This window comes from Camelus ferus, chromosome 1, assembly GCF_009834535.1.
Source record: "Camelus ferus isolate YT-003-E chromosome 1, BCGSAC_Cfer_1.0, whole genome shotgun sequence".
NCBI classification, from domain to species: Eukaryota; Metazoa; Chordata; class Mammalia; order Artiodactyla; family Camelidae; genus Camelus; species Camelus ferus.
Window position 1 is genome coordinate 51,166,829 of NC_045696.1, and position 14,965 is coordinate 51,181,793.

General features: G+C 35.7%; 1 protein-coding gene and 1 long non-coding RNA gene across 3 annotated transcripts in view; one reads left to right on the forward strand and one right to left on the reverse strand.

Annotated features, from left to right (window-relative positions):
- Positions 1-2,785, forward strand: part of ATP6V1A (ATPase H+ transporting V1 subunit A) — a 53,046-nt gene extending 50,261 nt beyond the window's left edge. For both annotated transcript variants that reach the window (XM_006174465.3, XM_032479332.1), the window contains exon 15: positions 397-2,785. In XM_006174465.3, the coding sequence (XP_006174527.1) occupies positions 397-489 (93 nt within the window). In that variant the 3' untranslated portion in view covers positions 490-2,785. The remainder of the gene's footprint in view (positions 1-396) is intronic.
- Positions 1-7,602, reverse strand: part of LOC116663588 — a 29,414-nt gene extending 21,812 nt beyond the window's left edge. The window contains exons 1-2 of the long non-coding RNA XR_004319805.1: positions 7,591-7,602; positions 3,393-3,398 (exon numbers count right to left, since the gene is read on the reverse strand). This is a non-coding gene — a long non-coding RNA (uncharacterized LOC116663588). The remainder of the gene's footprint in view (positions 1-3,392; positions 3,399-7,590) is intronic.
- Between the last annotated feature and the right edge of the window lie 7,363 nt (positions 7,603-14,965).

Sequence of the window (14,965 nt, forward strand, 5' to 3'; positions counted from 1 at the left end):
TTTTCCTAGTATATGTTCTCAGAAGTGGAATGATTGGGTTAGAGAGCTTAATCACTTTAAAGTCTCTTTTATACATATTACTCAATTAAGTTGCTTTCCATAAGGATTCTAAATGTGATGCATTTTAAGATTATTTCAGAAGTCTTATTCCCTGTCCCAGTGTGATACTACCAGATCTTGAATAGTAAATTCTATCTGGTTGGTTGGACTGTTCCTTCATTTATATGCTTCTACTCTTGAAAAAAGAAAAATAAGGTAATTCTGCCTCCTGCCTATGTTTTACCAGTGTACCTCACTTAGCCTAGTATTCAAATATATTAAATAAAAATAACTTACTATGTGTTCTGAAAATTATTTCCCAAAGGTAAATTGAATTCTGCAATGTCTTTTTTTCAGGATCCAGTGAAAGATGGTGAGGCAAAGATCAAGGCCGACTATGCACAACTTCTTGAAGACATGCAAAATGCATTCCGTAGCCTTGAAGATTAGAACTGTGATTTCTTTCCTCCTGTTCCTCAGCAAGCTCTCATATGTGTATATTTTCCTAAATTTCTCATCTCAAACCCTTTGCTTCTTTGTTGTACAGCTTTGAGACTAGTGCCTAAGTGTGTTATCATTTGTCTCCCTGTTTATTTGGTAGGTCTTATATAAACCAAACATTCCTTTGTTCCAGTGTTTGAAGAGCCTCCCTGATCCTTTCTCCGAAGTGGTGAATGTAGTAAATATGATACACAATGGCTACACTACTGTAAACTTGTATGTAGGGCGATGTCTCTCCTTGTCCTAGGTTTGCCCTTTCCTCATCACCATTAAATTGTAAACAGGACTACTGCATGTACTCTCTTTGCAACGGATTTGGAGTAGAAGGCCAGACTGCTATACATTTTGACAGGTACTTTGTGAAACAACTCAATATCTTTATGGTAAAGTTATTTGCCACTTAGCATTTTTCTAAGTAATGCTTTGCAGGAAATAATTGCTTTTTTTTTTTAACATTAATGTTAATGTTCCAATTATGCATCCCTTCTCCCAGTATAAATCAAGAATATTTATGGGGAACTGTAGTGTTTTTAAAACAAGCGTTTGTGGGGCTCAGCACAGTATATGAATCAGTAAACTCTAAAGAAGTGAAAAAGGAGCCAGGTGGTCAAACTTAGATTAACATCACCTTGTTAAAGCCTATTTTATTTCATTAGGAAAAATTCAGGATCAAGGACTATTCTACTCCATTACTAGGAAATTCTTTTTAAAATTACATTTAAAACAATCACTGAGAACTTGATCCACATCACACCCTCTTCCTTTTCTCAAACGTCTTAGAAGCCTGAGCTTCTAAGAATCATATGGCAGTGTGATGGGCAGTAAGATGCCACAGGAAAAGATACTTAGTCTTGGTTGAAAGCTCTCTGCACCTTTAAGGACCAGCTGGGCTATAGTGATTCTTGGGGCCAGAGTGGCATGATGTTTTTACAAGATAATGACATGTGTCACATGTTTCTTTGCTTATTGAATTTTTGAACTACCAGTTTACTGATTGTAGAAAATACTGCTTTCTTTCATGTGGTTTTTTGATTCACTGGCTCAAAAGATTTTCCAGAGTGTCTGTAGCTATAGCAGCATAACAGTTTCCATTCTGTTTCGTAGGGATGAAATTAATCCTTGTAACTTGCTGATAACAGAATCTGGGTCATGTGAAAAAAAAGATCAGTTCTTCCTATCTTTTAAGTATATGTTTTAAAGTAACTAATAGTTTCTGCATTTGTATGATATGGCACACTGCAGAACAGTTCTGAGAACAGCATCAGTTTCCCATTAACTCTTTCTGACCAATTGTGCTGGCACCATTGCTTCCTCTTTGGGACAAGGAAAGCATTATGTGAACAAGTGCAACAATCTCAAATACCCAAATGTAATAGCATAAATAAAGTATTTATTTTATGCCTCAGTATATTATTATTTAAATTTTTTGGTAATGTATTTCTTTTGGTCCATTAAGGAAAGACACAGTGAAGTAGAGAATTCAGCTGTGTTGGTTTAAATCCTTGCAGATTGCATGTTCTTACAGTGGCCTGCTGTTCAGGATGGGAATTCTCCCATGCACCTTCTTTTAACCTTTCAGAATAATTGAAGATAAAAATTATGCAGTGGTTTGTTGAGATGTGGACGTAATGGTGCTGCTTAATCAGTTTGCTTCCAATGTGGCCTTCTACCCAGAGGCCCTAAGACCAGTGGAAATTAAAATAATTTCAGAAACTTCCGATTCCTACCTTAAACCTACCAGCAAACTAGGATTGTGATAGTAATGAATGATACATGATGAAGAAAGTTTGACCAAGTTTGTTTTTTATTGTTCTCAATTTGCAATGTACATTCTTACACCTTTTAAGACTGTGGATGAATGGGTGTGAAGACGCTAGAGAAGCTTTGCTCAGATATTCATTGTAAGTGTCCCTTCACCTGTATGTTGTAGAATTTCAGGTTGGTCACTGATCATATTTAGTAAGAATGTGTTAAAATTACAACAATCTTTTAAAAAGAGGATGCAGTTCTATATTTATTGTGCTGTGCCTGGTCCCAAGTGGGGCCAGTTAAACAGATTCGTATGTATTTTTCCAGTGTTAAATCTCACACATTGTACCCTTTGAAAATTTCCTTCCATCCTGAAGAACAAATAGAAGAGGTCATGTACATTGCCTCCTTATCCTTGAGGCTTCACTATCTTTGTGTTAAAAGTTGTGTAAAATTGTTCAAGTCTATGAAAGAATAAAAAGTTGATTTAAATTAACACTTTTTCTTTTTTTGTGAGTGTGGCAAGATCTGCTAAAAAGCATGTCACCTTATTGTATTTTGACTTGTTTTCAGTATGAACTTTAAATTTTTTTATTTCTCCCTTTATAGATTGTTACTTAAGATCATGAAACTGAATTAGGCCCTCGCTATAGACTGCAAAAAATCCTGTAATTATATATCAGTGTGCTTTGGAAATGTACACAGAATCCCATAGCACTCTGAATATTACATTAAATTGGGAAAGTGTATGGTTTCTAAAAATACACTTATAAATTAAAGGAAATCAGTGTACTCTATTCTATTTTTGGTAGGTGAACTAAAAACTTGTAATTCATGATTTTGCAATTATTTACAATCCAGTGTACCAACATGTTACATGGTATTTTATTTCTTAAAATGTATTTTTAACAATTTCCAAGGGACTAAAGAAGCAGTGTGAAAAGCAACTCTACATTGCTATCAAGTGCCAAGTTTATGTAAAGAAATACTTTTTTTTAATTGAAGTATAGTCAGTTTACAGTGTTGTATCAATTTCTGGTGTACAGCAAAATGCTTCAGTCATACCTGAACGTACATATATTTGTTTTCATATTCTTTTTCACCGTAAGCTACTACAAGGTATCGAATATAGTTCCCTGTGCTATACAGTATAAACTTGTTTATCTGTTTTATATATACCTGTCAGTATCTGTAAATCTCGAACTCCCAGTTTATCCCTTCCCACCCCTTTTCCCCCTGGTAACCATAAGTTTGTTTTCTATGTCTGTGAGTCTGTTTCTGTTTTATAGATAAGTTCATTTGTCTTTTTTCTTTGAGATTCCACATATAAGTGATATCATATGGTGAGAAATATTTTAAAATTTACAGGAACACTTATTCATTACAGAATATTTGGGTGGTTTTTAGTCTTTTTTGGTTAAAATAACCCAATACCCTCGGGTTATCAGTTTTAGTGAATTGCTACAATATAAGAGCAATTTTCCCAGGTCGGGTGTGATAAAATGCTACTAAAGCTGTTCTAAGGGCTCCCTTTTAGTTTGAATTCCCCCAGAAGTTGACCCTGAGACACATTTTTGAATGCAGGCAGTTTATTTGAGATGTAATCCCAGGAAAGCACCAGTGGGGGAATAGAGAATTGAGACAGGATAGAAGGAAGTCAGTAAGTGTTCTTATCAAGCAAGTCAACACTTTGGAGCACAATCCTCCTGGGGAGCTGTGGGAGCAACTGAAAAATCTACACGTCAGTTATCTCACCTGGGGTGCAAGGGGACTGGCACTTTCAGCAGTCACTGGTTGACATCCAGCTCCTGTCAGTTGTCCACTGAAGTCTGTGCCCACAAAGAGTCAGTGCCCAGCACGTGCATATAGGTAGACCAGGCTCCGGTGGCCACAAAAAACCCTCTGCAGAGAGATGTAGGTGCTGGCAGTTGGGAGGTCAGCGGAAATAGCAGTCGTGGCCAAGGAGATTTGGGTGGGGCACTCCTAGCAACCACTTCAGGCCTCTTAAGAACCCAGGGGAAAAGATCATTGAATCAGTAACTGAAAAGCCATTGTTCTGCAACATAAAGAAGCACCTGTAAAAGATCAGGACACTTTTTGAAAAGAGTTTTTTTTTAAAGAGAATCTTTTCAGAAAGATGTTTTTTAAAGAGCAGATAGTACACACACCAGGTACGGTTATAAATAGCAGATGTGGGGTTTAATGCTCCTGAAAGTAAAGCAGCTTCTTGGTTTAATGGGGATTTTGATCATATATTCCAACTTCCTCATAATACAGAAGAGAAATTGAAGTCCAGAGAGTTTGTTGATTTGCCCAGTGTCACACAGCTACTTAACATCAGATTCGGGCCTCCTAACGTCTAATGTCTCTTTACACTAAATTATACTGTATATATTTTCTTTATGTATGTATTCTTCATTCAGACTAGGAAGTTGGGTTGAAAAGATGTGACATAAAGTAACTAGAAGAAATGTAGGGAGAAATGACTGGCTAGCCAAGGTGCTTGTGGGCAGTGTGTTGACTCAAATCATTTTTTAGAAAGGAAATGTGTTTGAGTAACTTAGAGTTTGAGCCAGAGTTTAGGAAGATAAGCCTAGAAATAGATCACCATTTTTACCAAAATTATATAGAGTTCTTTAAAGTGGGAGAAACAAGAATATAAACAAAAATAAATATCTTACAAAGGACTTGTATCCAGAATATATGAAGAACTCCTACAAGTCAAAAAAAAAAAAAGGACAGATCTTAATAGATAAATGGATGAAAGATCTGAACAAGCACCTCACAAAATTGCTGAATAATGTATGAAAAAGATGCTCAGCTTCTAGTCATCAGGGAAATGCAAATTAAAATTACCAGATGATACCATTTTATATGCACTAGACTGACTAAAATGGAAAGGACAGAGAATACCAGGTATTGGTAAGATGTGGAGCAACCGGAACAGTCATACATTTTTGGTGGGAGCATAAATTTCTACACATTTGGAGAACTATTTTGGTGGTAACTACAAAAGTTGAATTGGGAATAGCTAATACACAACAGAAATGGATACTTACATGTTCACCAAAAGACATGATCGAAAACATTAATAGCAGCACTATGTGTAACAGCTCCAAACTGGAAAGTTCCCAAATAGTAGTTTAGAAGAATGTATAAGTGGATTGTAGTATATTCACACAATGAAATACTATAAATATTCTCCAAATATTAACAGTTTTACATGAGAGTTAATGCAACAACATTCATGAATCTCACTAACAGTGTTTAAAGAAGCCAAACAAAAGAAAGTGTACTGTATGATTCCATTTATACAGGATTCAAAAGCATAGTATATGGTGTTGGAAGTCAGGATAGCAGTTACGCATGGTGGGGAAGGAGATGGTAACAAGAGGGTGGAATGTGGGGGGCTTCTAGAGTGTCAGTAATGCTCTAATCCTTTAAATTTTTTAATTTTTGTATTTTTTAATTGAAGTATAGTCAGTTTACAAAGTTGTGTCAGTTTCTGGTGTACAGCACAATGCTTCAGTCATACATGAATATACATATTGATTCTTGATGTGGATCGTGCCATAGATGTTTTTATCTTGTCAAAATTTACACACGTGATTCAAGTACTTTTCTGTAAATAGGTCATACTTAATGTTAACCCAAAACACGATTACCCTTAAAGGATTTCTATTTATTTAAAGTAATTTTGCACTAAGATATGTATAGGGGTGGCTTTTAAATGCTTTTAAATTTTACCTAATAGTAAAGTGATCACATTTTTGTTTGATTTTTAAACTTGCACTTTTCTAGCAGTGGTGATAGATTTGAATTTTTTGATTCAGAAGCTCTTGGTTCTGTTTGCAGTTAGTAACTTACTTTGCCAGACAGCTGACCAGGACTTGGGGAATAGATTGTTCCTGGAACAGAGTGACACTCACCAGACTGCACAGTCACGGAATGCAGAAACTGTTGGCTCATTAACAGTGCTATATAGCAAGTTATATACAAATATGTATTCAGATGTCCATGAATACATATCACAGCCCTCAAAGCAGCAATGGATGACTGATAAAAGCAGGTTTGATGTTTTAAATAATTATACATGTCTTAATTAGCTCTTTCCCAAACTTGTCTGAATATAGGAAACATGGGACTGTGTTAATGGAACAGATTCCCAGGCTCTGCACCAAAGCAACTGAATTGGATTCCATTCTAGTGGAAAGGTATAGGAGTCAATTTAACAAACATCCCAGGTTAATTCTTACCACAGGGCAAGTTTTGGAAAACAAATATCTTTATTCAATGCTTAGATATTAAAAGTTACATAGAAGACTTAAGACTTTATATATGCTCCAAATATTAAGTTTTACCACAATCTCAGTATTTTAAGAATTTGCTTTTTACTGGCTTTAAACAGTGCTCTACAGATTCACATGTATTCTGACTAATTTTATTTATTTATTTATAACTTTTTTTAATTGAGTTATAGTCATTTTACAATGTTGTGTCAAATTCCACACTTAGGCTTAATTTGTCAATAAAATTATAGAAGAATATAATTTAGTTCCATATTTTTAAAAAAGCGTTTATCCTGGGATTCAAAATTCCTTTTTCTTTAATCCATTAATAATTTTTAGTCTGATTTTCAACTATCATCTGAGCAGCTCTTAGACTGTTATAACTCCCAAGTAGGCAGTACATCTAGCATTTACTAATGACTTAAAATTGCACTCAGAGTTTTGGACTCCTTGTCTAAAAGCCAAATTACTTCCAATCACATAAAATCATATTCATGGCCTTTATTTTTAAATTATGTGCTTCATTTCAAATTCTTTATAAAGACCTTTTGACACTTATCCTAAAAAATTGATTTAGGGCAGTATTTCCTCAAGCATAGCATTGCAGGTTGGGTTCTTTGGAAACATGCTGAGACAGAGATGTGGGTACATGTTGTTCATTTGGAATCAACACTTGAGAAACACTGGAGAAAGGAAGGGAGTGAAGCAGGGTTGGTCATAGAGGAAATCAAAATACAAAGCAGGGTTGGCAAAGCTTTGGCCTCTCCAGTGGGGAAGCTCTGGAGCAAATATTGCTGATCAGTGTTGACATGCATCAGGCTGAGACACCCAGGCCTTAATACCCCTGCCTCTCTCTGTTGACCTCCAGGTTCAGGCTGCCCTGTAGGGATGTGACCTCAGGTAAGGTGACATCTGTAGACCTGATCTAGAAGGAGCTGGCAGCTGAAGGCTGTCTGCTGACCACACTCCTGGCAGCTGGGCAACAAGTCGTCTTTGAGGGGAGAATCCGTACAGCACACCTCTGTGTCTGTGAGATAGTTTTCAGAGAGAGACAGGTAAATAGTATCCACTTTAATTCACAGAGGCGAACATGTACTTCATATCCAAGCTTTCAAGAATTTGCTTAGGAAGGAGGCCAAGCTAGTAAATTTTTTTTGAAGTGAGTCATTTTTAAGAAAAACTATTAAATATGGAAAAGTACAGGCAATAGGAAGATACGGCAAAATCATGAAGGCAGTCTTCAAACCAGACATTTTAGCAACTCTGCTAAACAGCCTGACTGTCTTAGTGCTTGTTGAAATAGAAGTGCTTACTTTACCTCAAGTAAATATTGGCTTGATTCCATATAGAAATTCATCATCAAATGCAAAACTCTTCAGGAACTGACTAAATCGAAAATAATAAAACATTTCTTTACATTTGAACCATGTGACTATTAACCTAGTCAAAAACTTAAAATTAAAAATGAAATAGAATAAACTGACAAGAACCGTTTCAAATATATTTCTTTCCTGTAACAGCATTTATTGGTATTAGTTTGACTAAACTATTGCCAGATTAGTAGTAGTTTTGTGGTGAGCAGAATTAAATAAATCTCTCATCTTTATAGAGTTGCTCAGGCAAGAAATTACACAATGTACCTCTGTAGCTACTTTGTATCTTTGAGGTGTTTTTTTTGGCTTCTCAAAGGAAATTTTGCATATACCACATTGCCTGTATTTTACCCCAAGTTCTGTGACTAACTTATTTGAACCTTCCATTTGTTAGATTATAACTTTAGTTACAATTTTTTGCTCATAAAAAAGACCTATGTCATAGCAAGAGTCATCTATCTATATGATATCCTCAAAATGTATTTTCATGAGAAAATTAAATTAATCCCTAGAAACTTTGTAAATAGAAACACAGGCTATTGAGTCCATATATTGAGCAGAAGGGGAAACATGCATCTTGATTTTACAGCAAATTGGGTTGAAGTATAAGCAATATCCATTTAAATGTTATGAAGTTAAGATGTTATAATTACACTTCATTAAGATAACTTACTCCATAAACATGACAGAAGCAAGTAAAAAAAGATGAGCTTGCTCTTTTGGAAAAGAATTCCTGAGTTATAGCTACATAATATGTTTAAATGAATGTAAATATAATTTCTTTAACATAAGCAGTTCTCACTACTGTCCCCATCATCTCCTGAGAAGTCTGCTTTAACAATTATCTCATACTTAAAAGACTATCAACTATTCTGGTAGGCTCTTTCCCCTTTATCTAGTAGCAGGGATAAAATATGGTCAGTAAGACATAAGTTCTTAAATTAGCTTGTCCAACTTCAAATCCCAACTCTGTTACTTACTAGCTGTATGACGTTGGCAGTCAAGTTACCTCTGTTTTCCCATCTGTAAAATAAGGATGATAAAAATATCTCCCCGTTTTAGTTAGGATTAGGTTCAGCTTGAGTGACAGAAATCCGAAACAGAGTAGTTAAAATGAGGTTGAAATTTATTTCTTTCACATAACCGTGAGCATTCCAGTACTGGGAAGGTGGATAGTGAACTTCAGGTACTCAAATTTGTTCTTCTCCATCCTCAGTACATGTTTTTCCTCCTACTTGGCTGCTCCAGCTCCTACCATGAAACCTACATAACATATTCCAACCATCAGGAATAAGAAAAACATGTCCTTCCCATTAGGACATTTCTGATAACATAAAATTGACCAGCCATCAGTTACAAGGCCACACCTAAATACAAAGAAATTAGGAGATGTAGCCTTTATTCCAGGTAACCATGCATCAAGACAAAGATCAGCGTTTCTCAATGATGGTAGCATCATCCTTAGGGTGTTCTGGAAACTTAAGGGTGTTAAAATTTGTCACAATGAATGTATATTTGTGTGTGTGTGTGTGTGTGTGTGTGTGTGTTCTTTGAGTGGGGAGTTCTTTGCAAGTGATATTTAGTGGGCAGAGCAAAGATGTTATTTATTTCAAAACATGAAGGAATAAAGAATCATCCTGTATCCTGAATAAATTTCACATGTTCCACCAGACATTCTCATAGGTTAAACACTTGCCTATCATTGTGTCTTCATTAATAGAAGTTCTGAATTTTAATACTGTCAAATTTATCTATTCTTTATGATTGGTACTTCTTTGTGTCTTGTTTTGGAAATCCTGGAATCCATGAAGATATTCTCTATTATCTTCCAGAAGTTATATTATTTGTCTTTCACATTTAGGTGTGATGGGAGGTAGAAGAATCCAGATTCATTTCTCCACACGAATGCCTTATGGTCTCAGAACCACTTACTGTAAAGTCCATCCTTTCCCTATGACTGTGCAGCACCACTTCTATCACAAATCAAGTATTCTCACAAGCGAGGAGTTTCTGGGTTCCCTGGTATTTTTCATTGCCCATATTTGTTTATCCCTGTACTATTACTACTTTGTCTTTATGACTATAGTTCTTTAAGTTTTGATATATAGTGGGACAAATCTTACTACTTTGTTGTTCTTCAAAGTCATCTTGGCTATTCTTTGCAATTCTATATAACTTTCAGAACTACACTGTAATTTTAGTTAGAATTACATTGGTAGTATTTGACATTTTAAAATATTGAGTTTCCAATATATGAATATGGTACATCTCTCTATATTTTGTTTCTTTAAAGCCTCTTAATATTGATTTATGAAAAAATTTTCAAAAATGAACCTGATACAACTCTTGATAGATTTATTCTCAAGCACTTAATTTTATAATTGGCAATGCCTGTATTTATTTAGTGATTTTAAAAAGTTTTTAACCAGTCATAGGGGAGGAACCCACAGATATTTGCCCATTCACACTCAGAGCAGCATTATTCACAATTGCCAAAAGATGAAAGCAACTCAAGTGTCTAATTATGAATGAATGGATAAATTAAATGTGGTATGTACATGCAATCGAATATTATTCAGCCGTAAAAATGAAGGAAATTTCTGACCCATACTATAACATGGATGAACCTTGAAGACACTACACTAAGTGAAACAAACCAGTATTAAAGGACAAATACTGTATGATTCCACCTATATGAGGTTCCTATGGTAGTCAAATTCATAGACAGAAAGTATAATGGTGACCAGAAGCTGGAGTAAAGAGGTATGGGAAAATCATTGTGTAATGGATAAGGAATTTCAGTTAGGAAAAATGAAAAGTTTTGGAGATGGATGATGGTGATGCTTGCACAACATTGTGAATGTATTTAATGCCACTAAATTGTATACTTAAAAATAAAGTGGTAAATTTTGTGTTATGTATATTTTACCACAACAAAATTCAAAAATGAAAAGAAATGGCATAAGGTGTACTCCACAGAGGTGACTACTTTTGTTTGTTTACACTTCTGAAAAATTTCCATACACACAAATACATACTTAAAAACACTCAGAAGCATAACATACATGTTATTCTGTATCTGTGTTCTTTTGTACTTAATAGTATGTGTTGGAGAGGTAACCATTTGACTAAATAAACTTCTATATCATCCTTTATAAAGGATGTCCATCCATAGATGACTGGATAAAGAAGATGTGGTCTAATTATGTGGCCCACTCTGTTACCTGAACTACAGATGGAACTCTATCATGTGTTCTTTAAATCTCTCAACAACTCTAAGAAGGGCTTACTATTATTTTTCCTCTTTTTTCCAGATAAAGAAGCAGATGAAGCACATAAAAGAAACTTGCAGAATAGATAAACAAGATTACACTGTATAGCACAGAGAAATATACACAAAATGTTAATAACTCACAGAGAAAAAAATGTGACAATGAGTGTGTATATGTCCATGAATGACTGAAAAATTGTGCTGAACACTGGAATTTGACACAACATTGTAAAGTGATTATAAATCAATAAAAAATGTTAAAAAAAAAAAAGAAACTTGCATACAATCATACAGCTAGTGAACATTGGAGCCAGGATTTAAAGCCTCTTTTATTTTACTCAAAGCTTTTTCCCTCAACCACTCAAAAATATACCTTCTGTAGATTGAAGACTTTCAATGACTCTTATGAAAAGTAATTTAACCTTTTTCTTTTGATTTTTTAAAGTATTAGATAGCAGTGAACCCAGATGCTAAATAAAAAGGTGTCTGAATATTAAAATCCAGTTTTATTTTTAACATATTAATGGCTACTACCAAAAATGTTTTGGAGTTAAAATGTGCAACTGAAGTAAACGGTGAGGTGTTAGGAAAAAAGAGAAAAGAACACAAGTAAAAAAATTATTCGTAGTTGACCCTGTTGGTGAACCGCCCGTAGGCACTTTACCAGGCCAGTTCACGTTGTCCACATGAGTGCTGACTGCTAAGATGCACAGCAGCACGTTTGTACTGAAACTTGCCCTCAACCAACAGAAGTAGCCGCATCTGGCAATGCCTAGAAGGTTAAGCATTCTGTGTCTGTGCTCCCCCCACCCCCCACCCAGTGGTCCTAAGCCAAGTAAGGGTATCATCCTGCCTCAAGGTGACATGTCTGTGATGACATGCACACTCTAGAGCTCCCTGTGGGATCAGGCTGAGGATAAACTTCAGCTACACTTACATAAGTATCTAGTTCTTTTCTTTCCTGCTTCCCTTGTAAGTTTCCCCTGCGCAGCACTCCCTCAGCAAGTCACTTGTACAGGAATCTCTCAGGCTCAGCTTCTTGGGAACGGAATCAAACCCATTATCTTCCATTTCCTCCCTCTGTACCATTTTCTTCTCTTCTTAAATTCTTACTCAGTGGAAATAACTACCACGATTTTTCCAACCATGTACAATATGGTCAGACATTTTATTCTGAGAAGTTTTCACTGAAAGAAATCCTTCAAACTGTAGCCTTCATTTTGAGAGAATTGAGAATTCAAGTGCACATGTTTTCCTTCTGTGACTTTCTTCTGTTCAAGGATCTGAACCACATACGGATGCTGTTTTCCGGGGGTTGGACTTATTTTAAAATGCACCGTTGTGTGGTTCAAGGCAAGATATTAACTGATGTTAATGTTCTCTTCTCTGTTCCCAACAAATATAGCTACACAAAAAAAATACTATAAATTTTACAATTTATATATATTTAGCATTGGGTTCTAATTATCGTAAGTACAATTTCTGTTCTTATCTTTCTTAGGCAGAATTAATACTTATCCATGAATCATTATGATTCAATGCTAAATTGCTAATGCTCTTGCTAAAGATTTTGAAAAAATAATACTCCTGTGGCCTGTTAGATTCAATGAAATAGATAATGTAGTTTCCATATATGTCTAATTGCCAGGAAGAGTATTTCATAAAGGAAAACATTGTCTCAACATGTTTGATGATCTCTGAATTTAATTACACTATCAATAGCCTATCGGAAAACATTTGCTTATATCTCCGTAAAAGCAAAGCATTCCTACTTAAAATAGTGATGCTGAAATTGTGAGTGAGGTTAATAAATATTACTAAAGCAAAGGAATAGGAGAGGAAAGTGAGAGATGGCAGGTCAAATATGGGTATGTTTATTTATTTAGCACCATCGATTATAAAGCTACGTTCGATAATATAAGGAATCCCATTTCAGAAATTGGCTCGAGGTGGATGTAAATAATTTACAGTTTAATGAAATGAAATCTAGAAACCCAATACCTCTAGCAAATGATGTAAGAGCTCTCTCAGCTTGCTCTTTTCTCTTTTTATCCCAACATCAGTTTCTCTTTCACGTGTATCCTTAGATTTTGCTAGTCTCTAAAGTTGTTCTGTCCAGTGGATCTTATCCTAGTCTCCCAGGAAATATGACCCCTTTCCTTATCTTAAGCCACGTTTTCTCTTTTGGCTTTTTCCTATTAGGCTAAAAATATATTCAGGCCACTTGCATCTTACAAAAATGATTCAAATCAAATCTGAAATCTTCCTGTCAGTCCAACATTCAATGAGCAACATTTGCATAGAAAGACAATTACTTTTGTTAATTGTTTATTTTTTATTAACTTAAAAATACTATGAAATGTATCATACATACAGAAGAATATATAATATTTACAGGGGCAATTTAAAAAATAGCATAAATATGTATGTACCCATTACTCAGATTAAGAAATAAAACATTCAAGGAACATAGAAACCCTCTGTGTTTCTACTCAGTTGCATCTATCTTCCTCCCCCTAAGGATACAAATCACTCTGAATTTTGTATTAATAGGTCCCTTGTTTTATTTGCAGATTTACCACCCATGTAGGTGTTCCTCAATAATATATTCCTTAATTTAAAAAAAAAGAAAAAAAATCTGAGAAGCATGCACCAATCTTCCTGTGTAAAGTAAGAGTGACATTGCCCCATCAGATAAAGCATCTAGAAGAAAATAAACTGAACAGAGCCTATGATTTGACATCAGGTTCCCTGAGCATTAACAAGAACCTCTTGTAGGGAAGTCAGGAGACAAGGGCTTTACAGAGTCCTGAGAGCATAGGACTCATCATAGTTTGGGCCCCTGGACCTGATAACAGATATTTAGCAAAAATATGGTCAGAGAGAGTGGACTGCTCTGTGTTTTCTGCTTTTTAACCTCTTCTGGCTACTTCCTACTCTCAGAAGGACGTCAAAGCAGAAACCTGTGGAGTGAAGCAGCAGAGCCCAGAGGGAGAATAGGAACTTCACAAACTAAGTGCGGGAAGACTCTGAGCGAGGCCCTGGGGGGATTCTGTCCTCAGCTAAAAGAAGGTCGATGGCTACAGGGATCTTGGAGATGACAGAGCTCAACTGGTGTGTCCCCTGAGTTGCACTGCCCTCCTCTAAGGTGGATGTCTTCTGTAGCTCAGCCCCAGCTGTCATTCTGGGATCTGCCTTCAGCATCTTCTTGGGAGTTCCCTTCATCTCTCTCCTGGTTCCATTTCCTGTTTTTTGGCATCCCACATTTTGTCTTTACTGGTCTCTCAATGAGCAGTTTCTCCTGTAGCTTCTTTCTCATGTAGGGTGGTAACTTTTTTGAGACACTGTACACCTTAAAATTTTAGAGTTGCCTAGTAGCCTGGAGGTGGGGAGATGATCTAGGGAAGTAACTGCTTCTCAAACAACTTTGACTTTCATTTTTTTCCCTTATTTTGGCTACTATTCTACTTCTTCTCTCCTTTTTATTGATCACCAATTCCACACCAGTATTTTGGTACTGCTAATTCTTATGCTTTTTGAGGATTCTGTGATATGAATTTGGTCTCAGTTTTCCCCACTACCAGTTTAGGACTTCGCTTTCTTAGTTTTATAAGTCAGTTTAAGTCAGTTACCATTTGTCCCCCTGCTTTCCAGAATGAATCACGGCCGACCCTTTGATCCCAAATGTGTGTGAGTGACATTGTGTAACTTCCAAGGCTAGGTCATTAAAAGGCGTTGCAGCT